Source organism: Delphinus delphis, chromosome 16, assembly GCF_949987515.2.
Source record: "Delphinus delphis chromosome 16, mDelDel1.2, whole genome shotgun sequence".
Taxonomy (NCBI): Eukaryota; Metazoa; Chordata; class Mammalia; order Artiodactyla; family Delphinidae; genus Delphinus; species Delphinus delphis.
The window spans coordinates 31875128-31891224 of NC_082698.1; the positions used below are offsets into that span (position 1 = coordinate 31875128).

The 16097-nt window shown below is 43.9% G+C and overlaps 2 protein-coding genes across 24 annotated transcripts in view; one reads left to right on the forward strand and one right to left on the reverse strand.

Annotated features, from left to right (window-relative positions):
- SORBS1 (sorbin and SH3 domain containing 1) overlaps nucleotides 1-16097 on the forward strand; it is a 237109-nt gene that overhangs the window by 66393 nt on the left and 154619 nt on the right. For 2 of the 23 annotated variants that reach the window (XM_060034413.1, XM_060034412.1), the window contains exon 2: nucleotides 2499-2594. The exons of 18 other annotated variants lie outside the window; for them this stretch is intronic. The gene's annotated coding sequence lies outside the window, so the exon portion shown is untranslated. Of the gene's footprint in view, nucleotides 1-757; nucleotides 2595-16097 lie in introns of those variants that run through there. 3 more of the 23 variants (XM_060034417.1, XM_060034411.1, XM_060034416.1) reach the window with 3 other exon arrangements.
- LOC132439774 (large ribosomal subunit protein eL21-like) lies at nucleotides 156-760 on the reverse strand. The gene has a single exon (XM_060034433.1). The coding sequence runs from the start codon at nucleotides 615-617 to the stop codon at nucleotides 156-158; it is 462 nt and encodes a 153-aa protein (XP_059890416.1). The 5' UTR covers nucleotides 618-760.

Here is a 16097-nt window from a genome sequence, read left to right on the forward strand (position 1 = left end):
TCTACCCCCATGTTTCTTGGGTCCTGCAGACTGGCACAGTATTTGTTGCCCTGAGGATGTGAAAGGTGGGCATTGCCAGGCAGCAGGGCTGAATTGGTGGCTTTTTTTTTTTTTTTTTTTTTAACAGTTCAGGTCTTTTATTTTCTTTACACCTATCATGCCATGACTTCATAGAGAATGGGTTCCAACAGTTCAGGCTCCTTTCCATTGGTGCTCACGACGTGTGGAGCAGGCTGGCGCTTCAGCTGAACCCAAGTCCCTTTCTCTTTGGCTTCCTTCTTTTTCTGATCATTTTCCTTCACCCGTTTCAGGAAGCTATCTCGGCTCTTAGGGTGCTTAATATGCTCAATACGCACATTAATTCTCTTGGCAAGAATCTTGCCCTTGTTTACAACAGTGCCAACAGCATGCTGGGTAACATTGTAGACTCTCCCGGTTTTGCCATGGGGACACTTGTGGGGCATTCCTTTTTGAACAGTGCCCATTCCCTTGATAACTACAATATCACCCTTCTTGTAGATTCGCATGTATGAGGCCAAAGGAACAACTCCATGTTTTCTAAAAGGCCTAGAGAACATGTAGCGGGTGCCCCTCCTCTTTCCCTTTGTGTTGGTCATTTTGGCAAATTACTGGAAGATGGCGGTTCCGACACAAAGGCTTGGTGGCATTGTTGATATGGGCACTTGGCAAGATCAACTTCCACGGGTGCACGTGTGGGGCTTGTGCCTCAAGTCTCTGCAGATGTTGGGTCAGGTGGCATAAGGTGATACAAAATCTGGACAAGACTCAATCGGAGGGAGGGACTGTTCATATTTTTCGCCTTTACCCACACTGTCCCTGTCATTCCCTCCTTCCCTCGGTTCGGCCCCTGACTGCTCCACTCCCACCCCTGCTTTAGGCTTTCCTCAGGTCTCTGTCCGTGCTGGGAAGCATCTCTTCACCTCAGCTGCACTAGGAGCCCCTGCTCAGGGCTCCCATAGCACCTGTGCCTACCCAGATCTTTATGTTTACCCGTTGTTTTAGAAGTCTTTGAGTGTCTAGATCTTTTACCCAGACAGAGCCACTTAGCGGCAAGGACTGGGTCTGTTCATCTTTGTGTATCCATCACCTCATGCACTGCCTGGCATATAATAGGGTTCAGTAAATATCTGCTGAGTGAATGAATCAATACATGCTTTGAGGGGACGATATAAATAACTCCCTCCACGACCTTATAGTTGAACATTGTTCATTTATTACAGTGTTGATACCTATACATAAGCTTATGGATAGCCTTGTATTCAAGATGCATATTAAAGGACATTTTTCTAGCATAAGGAGTGTTTCAGACAGTTTGGAACGTTAACTGAGCACTTTTGAAGTAGCGGATTTATGGTATTTGTGAGAACTATTTCTGTGCTTAAAGCAGTAATGTTTTATTGAAAATGTCACATTAGGAAACAAGCCCTTAGGGAACCTGATATAACTTACTCTTATATTCTTCGGCAAATGAAGGTATGGCAAGCATTTTAGTACAGAGTAGGTTGGATACTTCGACTGTAGTTCCTTAAATTGAGTATCTAGCTTGGAGGGAAACACACACATACATGTGTGCGTGTGTGTATACACATAAAATTTGCTTTTTGCTTTGTAATGTAAGATTACTGTGCAATGGGGCATAGCAAAAGAGTCTTGGATTGGACCTAGGGTCTAAAGGCAGAGCAAATGCTAACTGTGGGAGTGGGTAAGTTAGTTTTCTGCTTACACTTGTATGAAATGGGAGTGTTGTTCTTGTTCAGGGGTTGCAAATGTCTACAGGAGTGAGGTTGCTAACTTCAGTTGCTATATGTGCTATACCATTTTTTTTTTCCTCTTAGACCTCAGCCCCTTTTTTGTGTTCCTACTTTTGTTAGAATCAGAGGTAGAAGGAAATATTTCTGTACCCCGAACAAAATAACGCAAGGACAGTGATCGCCACAGCTTTTCTCTGTGACGATAGGGAGTGGTAGGGACTGTGGCGTATTGGAATAGCCAAGCCTGCCTGTGAAGGGCAGCTGCTACTTAGCACCAGCTGATCATTTCCAGACATGAACATGGGCTATTTTGACAGATCCTCTTTTTTTTTTTTTTTTTTTTTTTAAGAGAAGCCCGAAGTCTGGGTTTTTATGTGACATCTCTGATTTTTAAGTTTTGGCTCAAATTTCTAGGCATATCCTGCAGATTAATATAATATCTCTGTAGGCTAGATGTGACCCACTCGACATCCGTTATAAATGATCTCTAGAGCTTCTTTCTGTCCAAGATCCATTGATTCTAATGGGGACCATTTCAACCAGTGAACTGAAGGTTCTGCTTCTACTAGGCGAAGTCAGGGTAAGAAGGAAGTGGGGCTGGAAGATGAGGAGGGAGGCTTTGAGTCTAAACAGGGTGCTTGGCAATTGGTATTTGGATGGCCTCCTTGGAGAGAGGCCACAGGATGCCCGATTCACAGCAGATGCCTTGTATGTTTGTCATTGCAGGAGTGGCATTTATTGGAAGAGTTTGTGAGACCTTCTCTCTGTCCACAGCTCCAGGACCAATGCATCTTTCCAGCACCTTAAACCACTGGTGAATATGTATGTGTGTGTTTTTTTCCTGCTGCTGCAGTGAAAGGACATGTTTTCAGTGAACTGTAGAATGTGATTTTCAGAGAACCACACTGTCCTGTCTATTAGAGAGGGAAGGACACTGGGATGGGCCTATAGGCATATCTGGGTTCTGGTACCTACTTCGCTGCTTCTTGTGGGATCTTAGGTGCATTGTTTGGCTTCGCTGGGCCCCCAGACAGAGAAATGAATCCTGCCCTGCTGAAAGCTTATATGAGAATGCTTCCAAGGGAATAAAATGCTGAGCAAATACAGAGTAATCCTATTTGGCTCTGAGATGTAGAGCTGGGCAATTCTGTGCTAACAATGAGATGTGAATACATAGGTTGGAAACATGGATTTTAAATACCGATTTGGAGTCCTCCAGAGTGGTTCTTCAAGAGATTTGCATTTTCCTTTTTTTCCTTCCTACCAGTCCAGCTACCATTTTTTTAGAAAGATAAATTAACCATGTTTCACAATTACCTTCATTTTTATTTGCGATCAGATGATTTCACAGTTAACAAATGTTCTTCCTTTTTGCCCCCGAAAGAAACTTAATTTCTCATCATAGCAGGTAAATGTCTTGCATCTGTGGCAGTTGAAAGAGGCAAAAATATGTCCTTAACACCAGTGTGTTCCAGTGCTGACAGCACTTTGAGGCGTGCTAGCTAGTTGATGGTGAAGGTCTCACGTGAGTACTGAGGGCAGGACACTGAGCCAGGGAGGCAGTATGACCCGTGCGTCTCGAGTCCAGCCACCCTCTGTTGAGAGAAACTGGCTTGCTTGCTGCTGACTGCCTGGTCCGCTCCCCACTTGGACCAGGTGTTCTTACGACCCAGTGAGATGCGTACCCGTGGCATGGCCACCTGGGGAGCTTGCAGGGTGCCTTGGTGGGCAGAAAGGAAGGGCAGTTAGTCAGGCCCAGGGTTAGGGACCCAACTCAGGTATGGGAGGCTGACTGTCCCCACTGCTGTGCCTAAAGGGACACAGCAGACATTCTGGGTCCCTCAGTCAGAGACCCATCTGTTAGGAAGAACTCTGTGGGTGGGAGTCCTCAGGGAAGCAGATGGTCTCAGGCAGATGGGATGCTTCAGCCATTTGGTAAATACGTATGAATGCCTACTCTGTGCCAAGGCACTGCTCTGGGCACTGGGGACCCGGTGGTCACAGACAGACTGGAGCTTAGATTCAAGTGGGGTGACAAGCAAGAATGTGACCTCCATGAGGGCAGGGATCTTTGCTTATTCACTGCTGTCTTCTCAGCTCCTAGAAGAGCACCTTGAACATAAACATGGTTAGTGCTCACTAAATACTGTTTTGTGAATGAAGGAAATAACTAAGTAGACAATATAATTTCAAGTGATAATAAGTGCTATAAAAAGAGTGAGGGGTTCTTTTTTTTTTTTTTTTTTTTTTTTTTGCGGTACGTGGGCCTCTCACTGTTGTGGCCTCTCCCGTTGCGGAGCACAGGCTCCGGACGTGCAGGCTCAGCGGCCATGGCTCGCGGGCCCAGCCGCTCCGCGGCATGTGGGATCTTCCCGGACCGGGGCACGAACCCGCGTCCCCTGCATTGGCAGGCTGACCCTCAACCACTGTGCCACCAGAGAAGCCCTGAGGGGTTCTTTTTGAAAGAGGTCTGAGAAGGTCTGTGTGTGTGAGGGGGTTGGGTAGAAATTTTGTGCAGAGATCTGGGTGGAGTGCAGGCATCTGGGGGGAAGTGGTTAGCAGAGGGAACAGCAAGTGAAAAGAAAGGCCTTGGTGTAGGCTGAGCTTGGCGTGATAGAGGGACAGGAAGGCAGCCAGTTTGGCTGGCCTTGAATGGGGGCTTGTTATGGGGAGAGTGATATGAAATGAGATCAGTGGTAGGTGGGAGCCAGATCTTGTAGGTATGATAGGAGTTTAGATTTACTCCAAAACCCAGAGTGTGATTGGATACCTTTTGAGAAGTTTGAGTAGAATAGTATGATCTTCTTTGAGCTTTGAAATTATTTCTCTGGGTCCTGAATGGAGAATAGACTTTGGGGGCAAGAATAGAATCAGTGTGACCTGTAGGAGGCCCTTCCGGCCTAGGCTAGAGATAAGGGCGTAGCTTGGATTAGCGTGGTGGTTATAAAATGATGTGAACTGGTCAAGCTCGGGGTATATTTTGAAGGCAGAGCCTGCTGAGTTGGGTGTGTGTTTTGAGCAAAAATAAAAGCCAAGAATAAGCCCAGTGTTTTTGACTGGGTGAATATAATGATGCTATTTACTGAGATGGGGACCAAAGAGGAAGGTTTGGGGAGGATCCTGAGAGTTCTGTTTGGGCATATGAAGTTTGAGATGCCCATTCGATTTTCTTAGATTTAGAGTTGGCTGGAGCTGGAAATGGTACCTTTGAGCATCATTAGCACGTAGATGGTATTTGAAGCTATGAGACTGGATGCAATCACTGAGGGAGAGAAGGGAGGAATAGGTAGGATTTGGACATAGAAAAGAAAGGCAAAGAGTGGATTTTCCATATAAAATCCCTACTAAGAAGTAAATGAAGACACATGCTAATGAATAAGGGATAATTTCATGTAATGTAAATATAAATTATTCAAGTTAGATGATATGACAGTAGTAATAAATCCTCACCTTATGTTAAAAAAAAAAAGGAAATACTGTGACTCCCTCAAATCATGAATATTAGTTTTAGAATTGCATGATTTAAAATCTGGCCAGCTGAGCGAATTATAAACTGCATTTATGCATTTGGCACATGGCTGTCTTTGGCTGGCAAGCAGAACGGTCCACCATTCTTTGCCAATAATAGCCTGTAAGCTACTCTGTTCTTTATCTGTACTAGAACTTCTACAAGCCATTTTGATGAAGTTTAATTCACTGTTAATACATTACAGATTTTTTTCATTCTATGATCATATTCAAAAGTTCATTAAGTGAAGGTTCACTGAGTGGAAAGCAATGCCCGAAAGTCAGTAATTTTGCGGTGAAAGTTGTGATGTAATTTTATGAAAAGGCCACACAGTCACCGTGATTTGCAGGACCACAATTTAGGAAACATTTTGGATAACTTTGAAGTACGAAAGATAAACGTTACAAGATAATAAGGCTGCAAAAATAGACCTGATGATGGTTGAAGTGATGGTTGTAGTAGACGTATGTGTTTCAGGACCACCCATACCCCTTAACCATCATCCACTGATATGAGAAAATCATAGGTTGAACATACACATTTTCATCTCTGTGGGCTTCTGGCACAAAATACAGCTCTCCTGTATTAGTTTTGTCCAATTCCCAGAGAAATTGCCCCACTGAGCTTCCAGCATATTCTCACTGGGCTCTTTGATTTTTGCGTTTTCAGGTTACCTGGGAAGTCTCTTTAGTCTGGGTATCTCCAGCCCCCATAGACACTTTTGTCCCCTTCCCACAGTTACCAACTCAGCGCCTGCCGGCCTCCTCCCTCTTGCTGGGCTTCGGGGCCCACCATCTCTGACTACCCTGTGAGCCTCAGGTTAGCCTCCCCAAAGACTTTTGAATATCCTCAAGATTCTTTTCTTTGTAAACATTTCCACTTTTTCTCCAGGCTTGTGGTTTTTGTTTTGTTTTGTTTTTTTCTTCAGGCCGTTTGTGGAAATGACAAAAGAACGGGAAACCAGTGCAGCTGTTGAGGGCAGTGGGACAAGCAGCTTTCTAAAATGTGCTGTTTCAAGTTGCGTGGGCCACGGGCAGCCCCAGCTTGCTTTTCCATGTATCTCAAGACCCTTGTGTTTCGGTGAAAATATTCTCAGTGAGACTTCTGGAGCATCTAATCTCTGGAAAATGAGCACTGATTGTGTAGCATTCTATGTCTGAAGGCATTAATTTATGGCAAAGTGAAGGTTTCAGTGGAATGTTCATGACGATTGACACCAACCCTAGTTTCCTTTGTCATCTTAGAGTGGAACCTAAATAAGATTAAAAAGAATGAAACTGACTGGCAGTAATAGTAGAGAGGATTTCTCCTGTTTCCTTTTTAGTAAGTGATTTCAGGAATGAGAAAAAAAAATTTGGTACCTTCCCATGCCCCTGGAGACTTAAGGGTGGTGGAGCTTTTTTAAATTTTTTATTTTTTATTTTTTTGCGGTATGCGGGCCTCTCACTGCTGTGGCCTCTCCCGTTGCGGAGCACAGGCTCCGGACGCGCAGGCTCAGCGGTCATGGCTCACGGGCCCAGCCGCTCCGCGGCATGTGGGATCTTCCTGGATCGGGGCACGAACCCATGTCCCCTGCATTGGCAGGCGGACTCTCAACCACTGTGGGTGGAGCTTTTTTTAAAAAAAATTTTTGAATTTTATTTAATTTTTTTGTACAGCAGGTTCTTATTAGTTATCCATTTTACACATATTAGTGTATATATGTCAATCCCAATCTCCCAATTCATCACAAGGGGTGGTGGGACTTTTTAAAAAATGGTAGAATCTTCCTTAAGTTAAAAAAAAAAAAAAAGGCCAGGTATGCAGAATAGTGCTTCATTGCTCCTGTGCATGTGGACCATCTCAGGAGGAGCTGCTGGAGATAAGTAACCTTGGGGGGAGGCGGGAGGGAGTGGTATAGGAAGAAAACTTAGTTTTCACTCTATACCATTTTGTCCTTCTAAATTTTTTTGTATCATGTTTATGTATTACCTTTAAAAAGGATAATAGTGCCCCTTCTAGGTGTAATAAATGATCTAGAAAAATTTTAAGTTCCTTCACTACTTGGTTTTATCGTTACTCTTTCTCATAGTGTATGTCAACCAAGGTCACTGCCTGTTCAGTCTCCATTGTCTTTATTCTGAGGCTTCAGGTACATCAGCAACTTGGGACTAGGCTTTGGTAAGAAATTTTCCTTTACTTTTATAGGTTCTTCTGGCTGATCTAAGGATTAAATTGACATGAGACAGATTCACAGGAGAAAACCAAACAAAAGTGTAACAACATGTATACATGGTAGAGAGCCAGGAAAACTGAGTAACTCCCCCAAGTGACCAACTCCGTTGCTTTCAATACCATCCTCAGCTAAAGATAAAAGAGGATGAGCGTCAGTTATGGGAGGTGGCCAGGAAAAGCACTGTAAGCCAGGGTAAGGTTGTTATGTAGATTAGTCATCTTCTCCATTGTTAAGGGTTTCTAGAGATCAGATCATCCTCCTCTTCCTGGTATAGCCATGGAGACACCCTTACAAATGAAGATTTCCCTGATAAATGTTTCTTCCAAAAGGGTAACTATGATTTGGTTTTCAGAATTTTTCCCATGTCTGCTATTTCTTAGAAACTGTAACCAGTTTAAAATAATATGTCAAAGAGACGTGTTTTGGGTGGCAAATTCTGTTCTCCTACAGCCTCTTTAACTTGAGTTTCTCATTTTTGCGTGTTACGGAAATGTCAGGCCAATTTCATTCCCCCTTCCCTTCTTTCAAAAAGGATTTAAGGTTGTTTCTGGCCAACATTTTATTCAACTACTTTAGACAAATGTGGATTCAAATGAGGTGTAGTTGGCATGAGCTGAGCCACAAATTACGTCTGTTTCAACTGGCCATCTCCCTGCTGCCCTTTAGTGCGGTCTTGTTTGCACTGTGGAGCAGGCCATGGGATTTGGAATCCGTTGTGGTTGATAGTTCCTAACCCCAGAGTTCAGTCAAATTAAAGTGATCATCCCAAATTCATTTTCCTTATCTTAAGAATCTCAGCTACTGTCAGAAAATGTTCAAAATGGAATTTGCATAAAGTGAAGGCTAGAATTTAATGCCTAGAACCAATGTGCTGGTCACCACACTGTTTGGAGTGTGTGCTGTTTGGGTGTCAGTTTCTACAGGGCTTATTGCCTAAAAGTATCTCCCTGGGCTGCCATATTGGTTTGTGTTACCAGAGGTTCTATAATGTTTCTTTCTGGCCAACATTTTTGTGTCCTACAAAGACATGACATCCGTTTCATGCAGCACCGACATTTCTTATTATTTGATGTTTCTCCAAGAGATTTACACATTTGATTTTATACTTTTAAAACAAACAGGAAGCTCTATCACATTTGCCAGCCAACCATATGTAAAAACAAGATCCTTTCTCCTTTTCTATCTAGTCACTACAAATAGTGAGATACATTTTTTGCCCCCCCGCCCCCCAGTTTGGGGAAGTAAATGTTAGACTGTGCTTGGGGATGCCACTAAAACAAGGCTATCAGCAATCATTCTGATTGCTCCACTAATTTAGGCTAGGCACCACCTGATACGTACTTCACAACAGTGCCCCTCGTCCTGCAGTCTCCTTATCAACACAGAGGTGACTCACTTTGTTTTCCTCACTCAAAGAGATTTTCTCTGGTCTGCTGATTAAGGCAGTGATTAAATTAAAAAATGGTTCCTGCAGAGGTATGCTTGAAAAAACGACTGCATTATTTACGCGTTTATGCTTGAACTTGCACAATTGAGCTTTCACTATTATAATCAGGTGTTGGTTCTTAGACTTTTTGTGCGGGGGGGGGGGGGGGGGGGGGGGGGAGGGGCGGGGGGCAGGGTCAAGAAACCCTTTAAGGTGCATATGCACCTACATAATTTGCATAGATAATACTTTTACATTTTCAGGAGGTGACATTCCCCTACCCAGTTATCATGCCTTCTAACTTAGTCACAGAAACCATTAGCATACCATTATAAAAGCAGCTGCGTCTGGATAGCTCTGGGTGGCATTTCTGATTAGACAAAATGTTTAGGGAAAATTGCTATGCCTAGGGCAGCCTAACTTCAATGAAATTTGCAACTTCTGGAATTGTCCCATCATAGACTCAAAAGCTGGACATACTCTTATATGAATTGCTATTGTTTTAATAAAAAAGGAAGTAGAGGTACCTTTACCCTTCTTGCTTTCTAACAGCTAATTTCTACTTTTTTTCTCAAATTTATGTATTCCCCCATCCTCCTTCCTCTTGGGCAAGAGAAAAGTTATTATAGGGGAATATAGGTTTAAAAAAGAGTATATAGAGATCAACCTTTATTTTCCAATAAATTAGTGTTTCTAGATGAATTTGCTCCCTGAATTAATCATGTTTATATAGCATTTTGTCCTTCAAACTAGCTGCCCATAAAACACCACTGTTTTAAAAGTTTTTGAAGTAAGTGGCCAGAATTTTCAAAGTCGGGAAGTTTCACGTGATTTGATTTCTAGCTGCTCTTGAGAATTAGAATATCTAGCAGTGTTGGGCCATATTCTTGCATGGAATAGCGTGGCCTGGAGTGGAACAGCCCTGAATCCCATCGTGTGGGAGTATATGAGTACCAATTTGCTGCAGTTCCACACCATCATTTGTTATCTGGTTGGCCTTCTCGGCCTATTGGTTTTGTAACCCCTGGCTTTCAGTGTCAGTTTAAAATCTTACCTTGACAAATCAAGGGATCTTGAGGTTCAGCAAAACATCATTTTTGTATCCTCCCCCCTTTTTTAAAAATAAATTCATTTATTTATTTTTGGCTGCGTTCGGTCTTCGTTGCTGCACACGGGCTTTCTCTAGCTGTGGCAAGCTGTGCCTACTCTTTGTTGCAGTGCACGGGCTTCTCATTGCAGTGGCTTCTTGTTGTGGCGCACGGGCTTAGTTGCTCCACGGCATGTGGGATCTTCCCAGACCAGGGCTCGTACCCGTGTCCCCTGCATTGGCAGGCAGATTCTTAACCACTGCGCCACCAGGGAGGCCCATTGGTATCCCCCTTTTAAAATAATGGAAACTGCATTTAAAATGATAGAAAAACAGTTGGCTGTGGAGTGAAACAATTTTTTTTTCCTTAAAGAGATTTGTGCATTTTTAAGCAAGAGGGGAAGGAAAGAAAGCAATAATGTAATTTGTTTAGTATTCTTTACAGTTATCATATCATTATATTAGTTTTGAAACATATCGTGTACTCTGTATAATGTGGTTTGCTCATAAAATTACCATGTTGGAAACATTTATACAAATCTACTAATCACATTTGCTCTTAAATTGTTCCAGTTTTTTTTTCTTCTTCTTCTTTCAAACAGAACTGAACTACTGAACTTGAAGGAGCTTGAACATTTCTTAATCTCCCTTTTTACAGTAAGCAGACAAAAATATAAAGCAGAATTATTAGTTTTTTGGGGCCCTGGTACCTTCCAAAGTATTCAGTAGATTATAGGCAAGGAGCTTCATACAGACAGAAGCCAACAAACCATCCTCAAACTTTAATAACTGTGTGAATTTAATCTAAATCATTCCCCTTTTACGAGCTACTGTGATCAGTTTGATTCTAATAACACCCTTTTCCTCCTAAAATCATTCTTGTAAACTTCCGAAAACTAAACGCTAGCCAGAATGGAGACAGCCTCTTGATCCTTTTTCATTTTTAGCTGCTTGGCTTTAGGGTGAAAGATCATCAGAGACTCTTGGTTTACTGGACTGACTAAAGAGGAGACGGGAGCTCTCACTCTGGCCACCTGCTGGGCCCTGAATTGCCACCCACCCTAGGACAACCCACCCTCCCTGGGCTTCGTTTGTTTCTTATGTAGAATGAGATCATGTTTGGGTTTCACTCAAACTCCTAACAGTCAAGAATTCTGTTCTGTCACATGCTCTGCCCACTCAGAGCTGTGCATGAGTTCCGGGAAACTTTGGGGTACCGACTACGTAACCAGTTCTGTGGGGCTGGAAGAGCAGCATCTCAATGGGAAACTGCTAGGTGGCATTTCGGGGGGCTCCAACGAGCTCCGATTCTTTATGACTCAGCACAGAAAGAATTCAGCCAGAGGCAGAGTGGTAGATAAGAAGTGATTTATTAGAATAGGATGCTTGTGAGATTTACAAGCGGGTGGACAAGAGGGTGCCACGCCCCAAGAACTTAGTGGGCTACAGTTTTATAATCAAAGGAAAAGTGGGGAGGGGGAAAAGACCACCTTCTTCCTCATTCTTCAGTAGACGTCACGCTTCCATCATCAGCTCCTCCTGCAGGTTGGGCAGGGGAGTTTTCTTGTCTCTACATGGTCAAGCTCGGACTGTCATGGCACTATGGAAAAATTATTTCAGGTCTCAGTACAATGAGGGTCTTTCACTTTGAAATGTCACCTTCCATAAATTATTGTTTTTTATGTGTGCAGCCAACATGTCCTAGGGGTCATTAACTTACTGAGCTCACTGGGCAGGATGTGGGTCTCTTGCCACCATTGTTTTATTGTTTGGGGGCATGTCTTGTGCTTCAGTTATATGGTTTTATTGCTAAGCAAGCCTGCTTTCTTGAGTGATCATTAACTTACAGGGGTCTCCCGTGTTTTTTTCTACTTACAATCCCCTAGTGGGATTAACTGGTTTTTAAAAAAAATACTTTGTGGCAAGTGGGATCTTTTTTTTTTTTAATTAATTATTTTTGGCTGTGTTGGGTCTTCGCTGCTGTGCGTGGGCTTTCTCTAGTTGCAGTGAGCGGGGGCTACTCTTCATTGTGGTGCTCAGGCTTCTCACAGCGGTGGCTTCTCTTGTTGCGGAGCACAGGCTCTAGGCGCGCGGGCTTCAGTAGTTGTGGCTCACGGGCTCTAGAGCGCAGGCTCAGTAGTTGTGATGCACGGGCTTAGTTGCTCCACGGCATGTGGGATCTTCCCGGACCAGGGCTTGAACCCGTGTCCCCTGCACTGGCAGGTGGATTCTTAACCACTGCACCACCAGGGAAGTCCCGGTAAGTGGGAACTTCGTTGTGGAATGTGGGATCTTTTAGTTGCAGCATGCATGTGGAATCTAGTTCCCTGATCAGGGATAGCACCGGGCCCCCTGCATTGGAGTCTTAACCACTGGACTACTAGGGAAGTTCCGGGAATAACTATTTAATCACCTACTTTGTCCCTTTACTCTGTCCCTATCAAATGGAGGAGGGTTTCTAATGCCATTTCTTCCTCGTAGTTACCTGGAATAAACATGAGAGAACTAAGTGTAAGGAGTTGTGTACTCAGGAGCTCATGGCGTTGCCCTGACCTTGCAGCACTGTGGGAAAGCTCTCTAGCTCTGTTTAGTAGATGGTGTGGAGGTGATCTGGGCAGAAGTATTTATCTTCCTGGCATTCTGTAGCATACTTCCGTTGCTCGGTACTCCCAGTCTATAAGCTGACCCCTGTTCAGTGGTCAGACTACCCGACACTCGAATTTATCAATCTTAGGTGATACTTTTCCTTCATTTCTTGGTATCAGGTCCAACACCAGCTGCAGACCGTCTCTTGTCCATTATGAGTCAAAATTGTTGACCAGAGCAAAAAATAAATAAATGGCAGGCAGAGAAGTGCTGGCAGAGTAAACAATACACATTGTAGAACATGTCACCACGGGGCGGTGCCCTGGGTGTTTTGCTTGGGGCTGTGTCCTCTGAGACTGTGTTGTGCTGCTCTCCTTTGGCTGAGAACTTATACTGGCACTGAGAGCATGGAAAAATAAATAACTACACGCACAGTGCAGTATAACATACATGCAATATATGGAACCTATTGAGTATGCATTTTATATTAAATATATTGTGTTTTTGGGAAATTTATTTCAGAAATAAAAGGCACTAAAATGTTTCAGTGCTGCTTAGGTTGGCATTAAATGGACTGTGTGTAGAGGAACAAAGCAGGGACCAGAGACTAGGCTCGTGAAGGCCTTGCCATTGTGTTATAGAAAAGGTCTTTTTGGCAGAATCCTAGGCTGCATTCTTGGTTCACATGCCTGAAGATACTATGTATTTGCAACTCAGAATCAAAATCTGTTTACCTGTTTCTTCAAAAAACAGTTATGGAGTACCTAATAGTATTTACGTAATGCCTTTTGGTGTGCAGGGTACATACATTCACCTCATCCCACTGAAATGTGCTGTTTCAGAGCCCAGTCAGATGCATGGGCAACAGCCTGTATGGGTGGATGACTGGTTTCTGTTTCTTTTTCATTTCTTTTGTACTCATGAGCAGAGATCCCCACAGCTTGGCCTGGGCTGTGTAGGAAGGAGCTTGGGACAGGTGGCCAGAAGGATTGCTACAGGAGCAGTGCTTGGACAGGCATTCCCAGGAACGGAGGAGGTGGGGGTCATCTACTGAGCATGAGCGGGCTAGGTGGGATGCAGCCGTGGCTGTGCGGAAGATGGAAACTATTTGGAACAGCTGTCATGGGTTGGGCACTAGGGGCCAAGCAGGAGTTGAAAGCAAGGCCTGCTGAGTGACTGCGAAGAAGCCTGTGTGTAAAACAGGTGTGGTTTGGCCATGTGACTCAGGGAAACAGGGAACTGCTGGGGGGCAGGGGTTGGGTGGTTGCGTGATGGCTGACCCGGTGTTGGCCTAGGGAGATGTTAGGGTGAACAGCAGGGGACTGGGGGGAGCCTGGGGGTGCTGACAAGAGCTCTTCTTAGTATGGCTTATAAGGCCCTTTATCTCTGAACTCCTCCCATCGTGTGTGCCCTATTGGGCCATTCCTGTGTGCTTCTGTACATATTATTCCTTCTGCCCTTTCCTATGGCCTAATGACCTACTTCAGGTGCTGGCCTGGGCATCACTTCTGGGAAGCTGTTCCTGATTGCCCTCTTCCTCTGCTGGGTCAGCTGACCCTTCACCCTGTCCACACATCTCTCCCTCTGTACTGCAGAAGCTTGTTTACAGGCTGCTGGCATAACGTGGGTTGGAAGGTTCCTTGAGTGCAAACTGTTCTAGTACCCAGCAGAGCACCTGACATACAGAAGGTGTTCAATAGAAGGGGCATGACTGCTTTGCTGCAGTATTTAGTAGTGTAACAGAATGTTATAACTGGAGGAAAACTGAGGGCAGCTAGTCCAACTCATTCATTTTACTTTATTATATATATATTCTTTTCCATTATGGTTTATCATAGGATATTGAATATAGTTCCCTGTGCTATACAGTAGGACCTTGCTATTTTTTCATCCTGTATATTACTAGTTTGAATCTGCTAATCCCAGACTCCCAATCCTTCCCTCCCCCTTGGCAACCACAAGTCTGTTCTCTCTGTCTGTGAGTCTGTTTCTGTTTTGTAGATATGTTCATTTGTGTCATATTTTAGATTCCACATATAAGTGGTATCATATATTTGTCTTTCTCTTTCTGACTTACTTCACTTAGTATGATAATCTCTATATCCATTCATATTGCTGCAAATGGCATTATGTCATTCTTTTTTGTGGCTGAGTAATATTTCTTTGTATATATATACCATATCTTTCCTTTTTTTTAACATCTTTATTGGAGTATAATTGCTTTACGATGGTGTGTTAGTTTCTGCTGTATAACAAAGTGAATCAGCTATGTGTATACATATATCCCCACATCCCTTCCCTCATGCATCTCCCTCCCACCCTTACCATATCTTCTTTATCCACTTACGTGCTGATGGACATTTAGGTTATTTCCATGTCTTGGCTCTTGTAAATCAAATCCTTCATTTTATAGTTCACAGAGAACTAAAACTCAGAGAGGTTGAGTGGCTGACCTGATGTCACACAGCTTTGCTCAGGGCAGAGCCAGGACTCAGAGTCGCCTCCTCTGACTCCAAATGCCACGTTCTTTTCACTCTACCACAGCAACCTCCAAATTGTCTGTGGGTGACTTTTAAGTGTGTGAAGGTCGCGAGCCTCTGCCTCTGCTTAGCGCCTGGGTATAGCCTCCTGTCACTATTCATAGCGGTCTGTTATCTCATTTTTCTTGTCGAGAGGAAGGCTGCGTCCTGACAGCGCTTTTCCTCTGCTCGGTGCCAGGTTTACAGCGGCTCTTACCTCACTGCTTCCCCTTCCCTTTCCGGGTTTGTCCTAGTTTACCTTTGGGGGTGAGCATCAGCAACTGTTTCTAAGTAAACAGAGGGATTGCAGATTCAGGGCTTGTGGTTTCAAACACTCAGTGCTTTTGCTTTAGCCTGTCCTCTTCTGGCTGCTGTCACTCCCGCTCCTGTCTTCAGATTGTGCTGCCTTAACATGTGCTAAAGACTGCTAGTGCCTGGTGGAAGTTTCCTTCTTGGAGCACGCAGAACTGGGAGAGCACTGGAAAAGGGAAGCCATGGGGGAAGAGAAAGGGGACACTTATCTGCACCATTGTGTATCAGTTGGAAAAAAAAATAACCTCTTGGTTTTCAGACCCATCCCTGGAGTATGGGCTACTAGGTGGAGTGTCTAGAAATGCTTGTTTGTATATTTTCCATCTCCAAAATGTGTCTCTGAGCTTTTGGACAGTATCTGAGATTTAGAATGTTCTGTTTAGGGTTAAAGTCTCAGCGTGACAGAGGGTGGAGTGTGGCTGGTCCCCTTACTGCCTGTTCATGGATGATGCAGTTTTGTGAGGTTGGTTCCAGTTCATTGCGGATCGTCTGAACTCTCTACCCATCACCTTTGGTCCAGAGTACCTCGGGGTCAGTTTCAGGAATGGAAGATCCACTCATTGAGCACAGGGGATAAGGGGTGACTGGTTTGAACCTTTTGGTTCCTCTGGGAACTAACCAAATAGTACATGATGAAAAAAATGCTCATTTTGGAAAAAGTACTTTGAAGAC

What these genes read in the sequence shown, in the direction of transcription:
- LOC132439774 (XM_060034433.1), bottom strand. Translation starts at nt 617, where the DNA reads ATGACCAACACAAAGGGAAAGAGGAGGGGCACCCGCTACATGTTCTCT.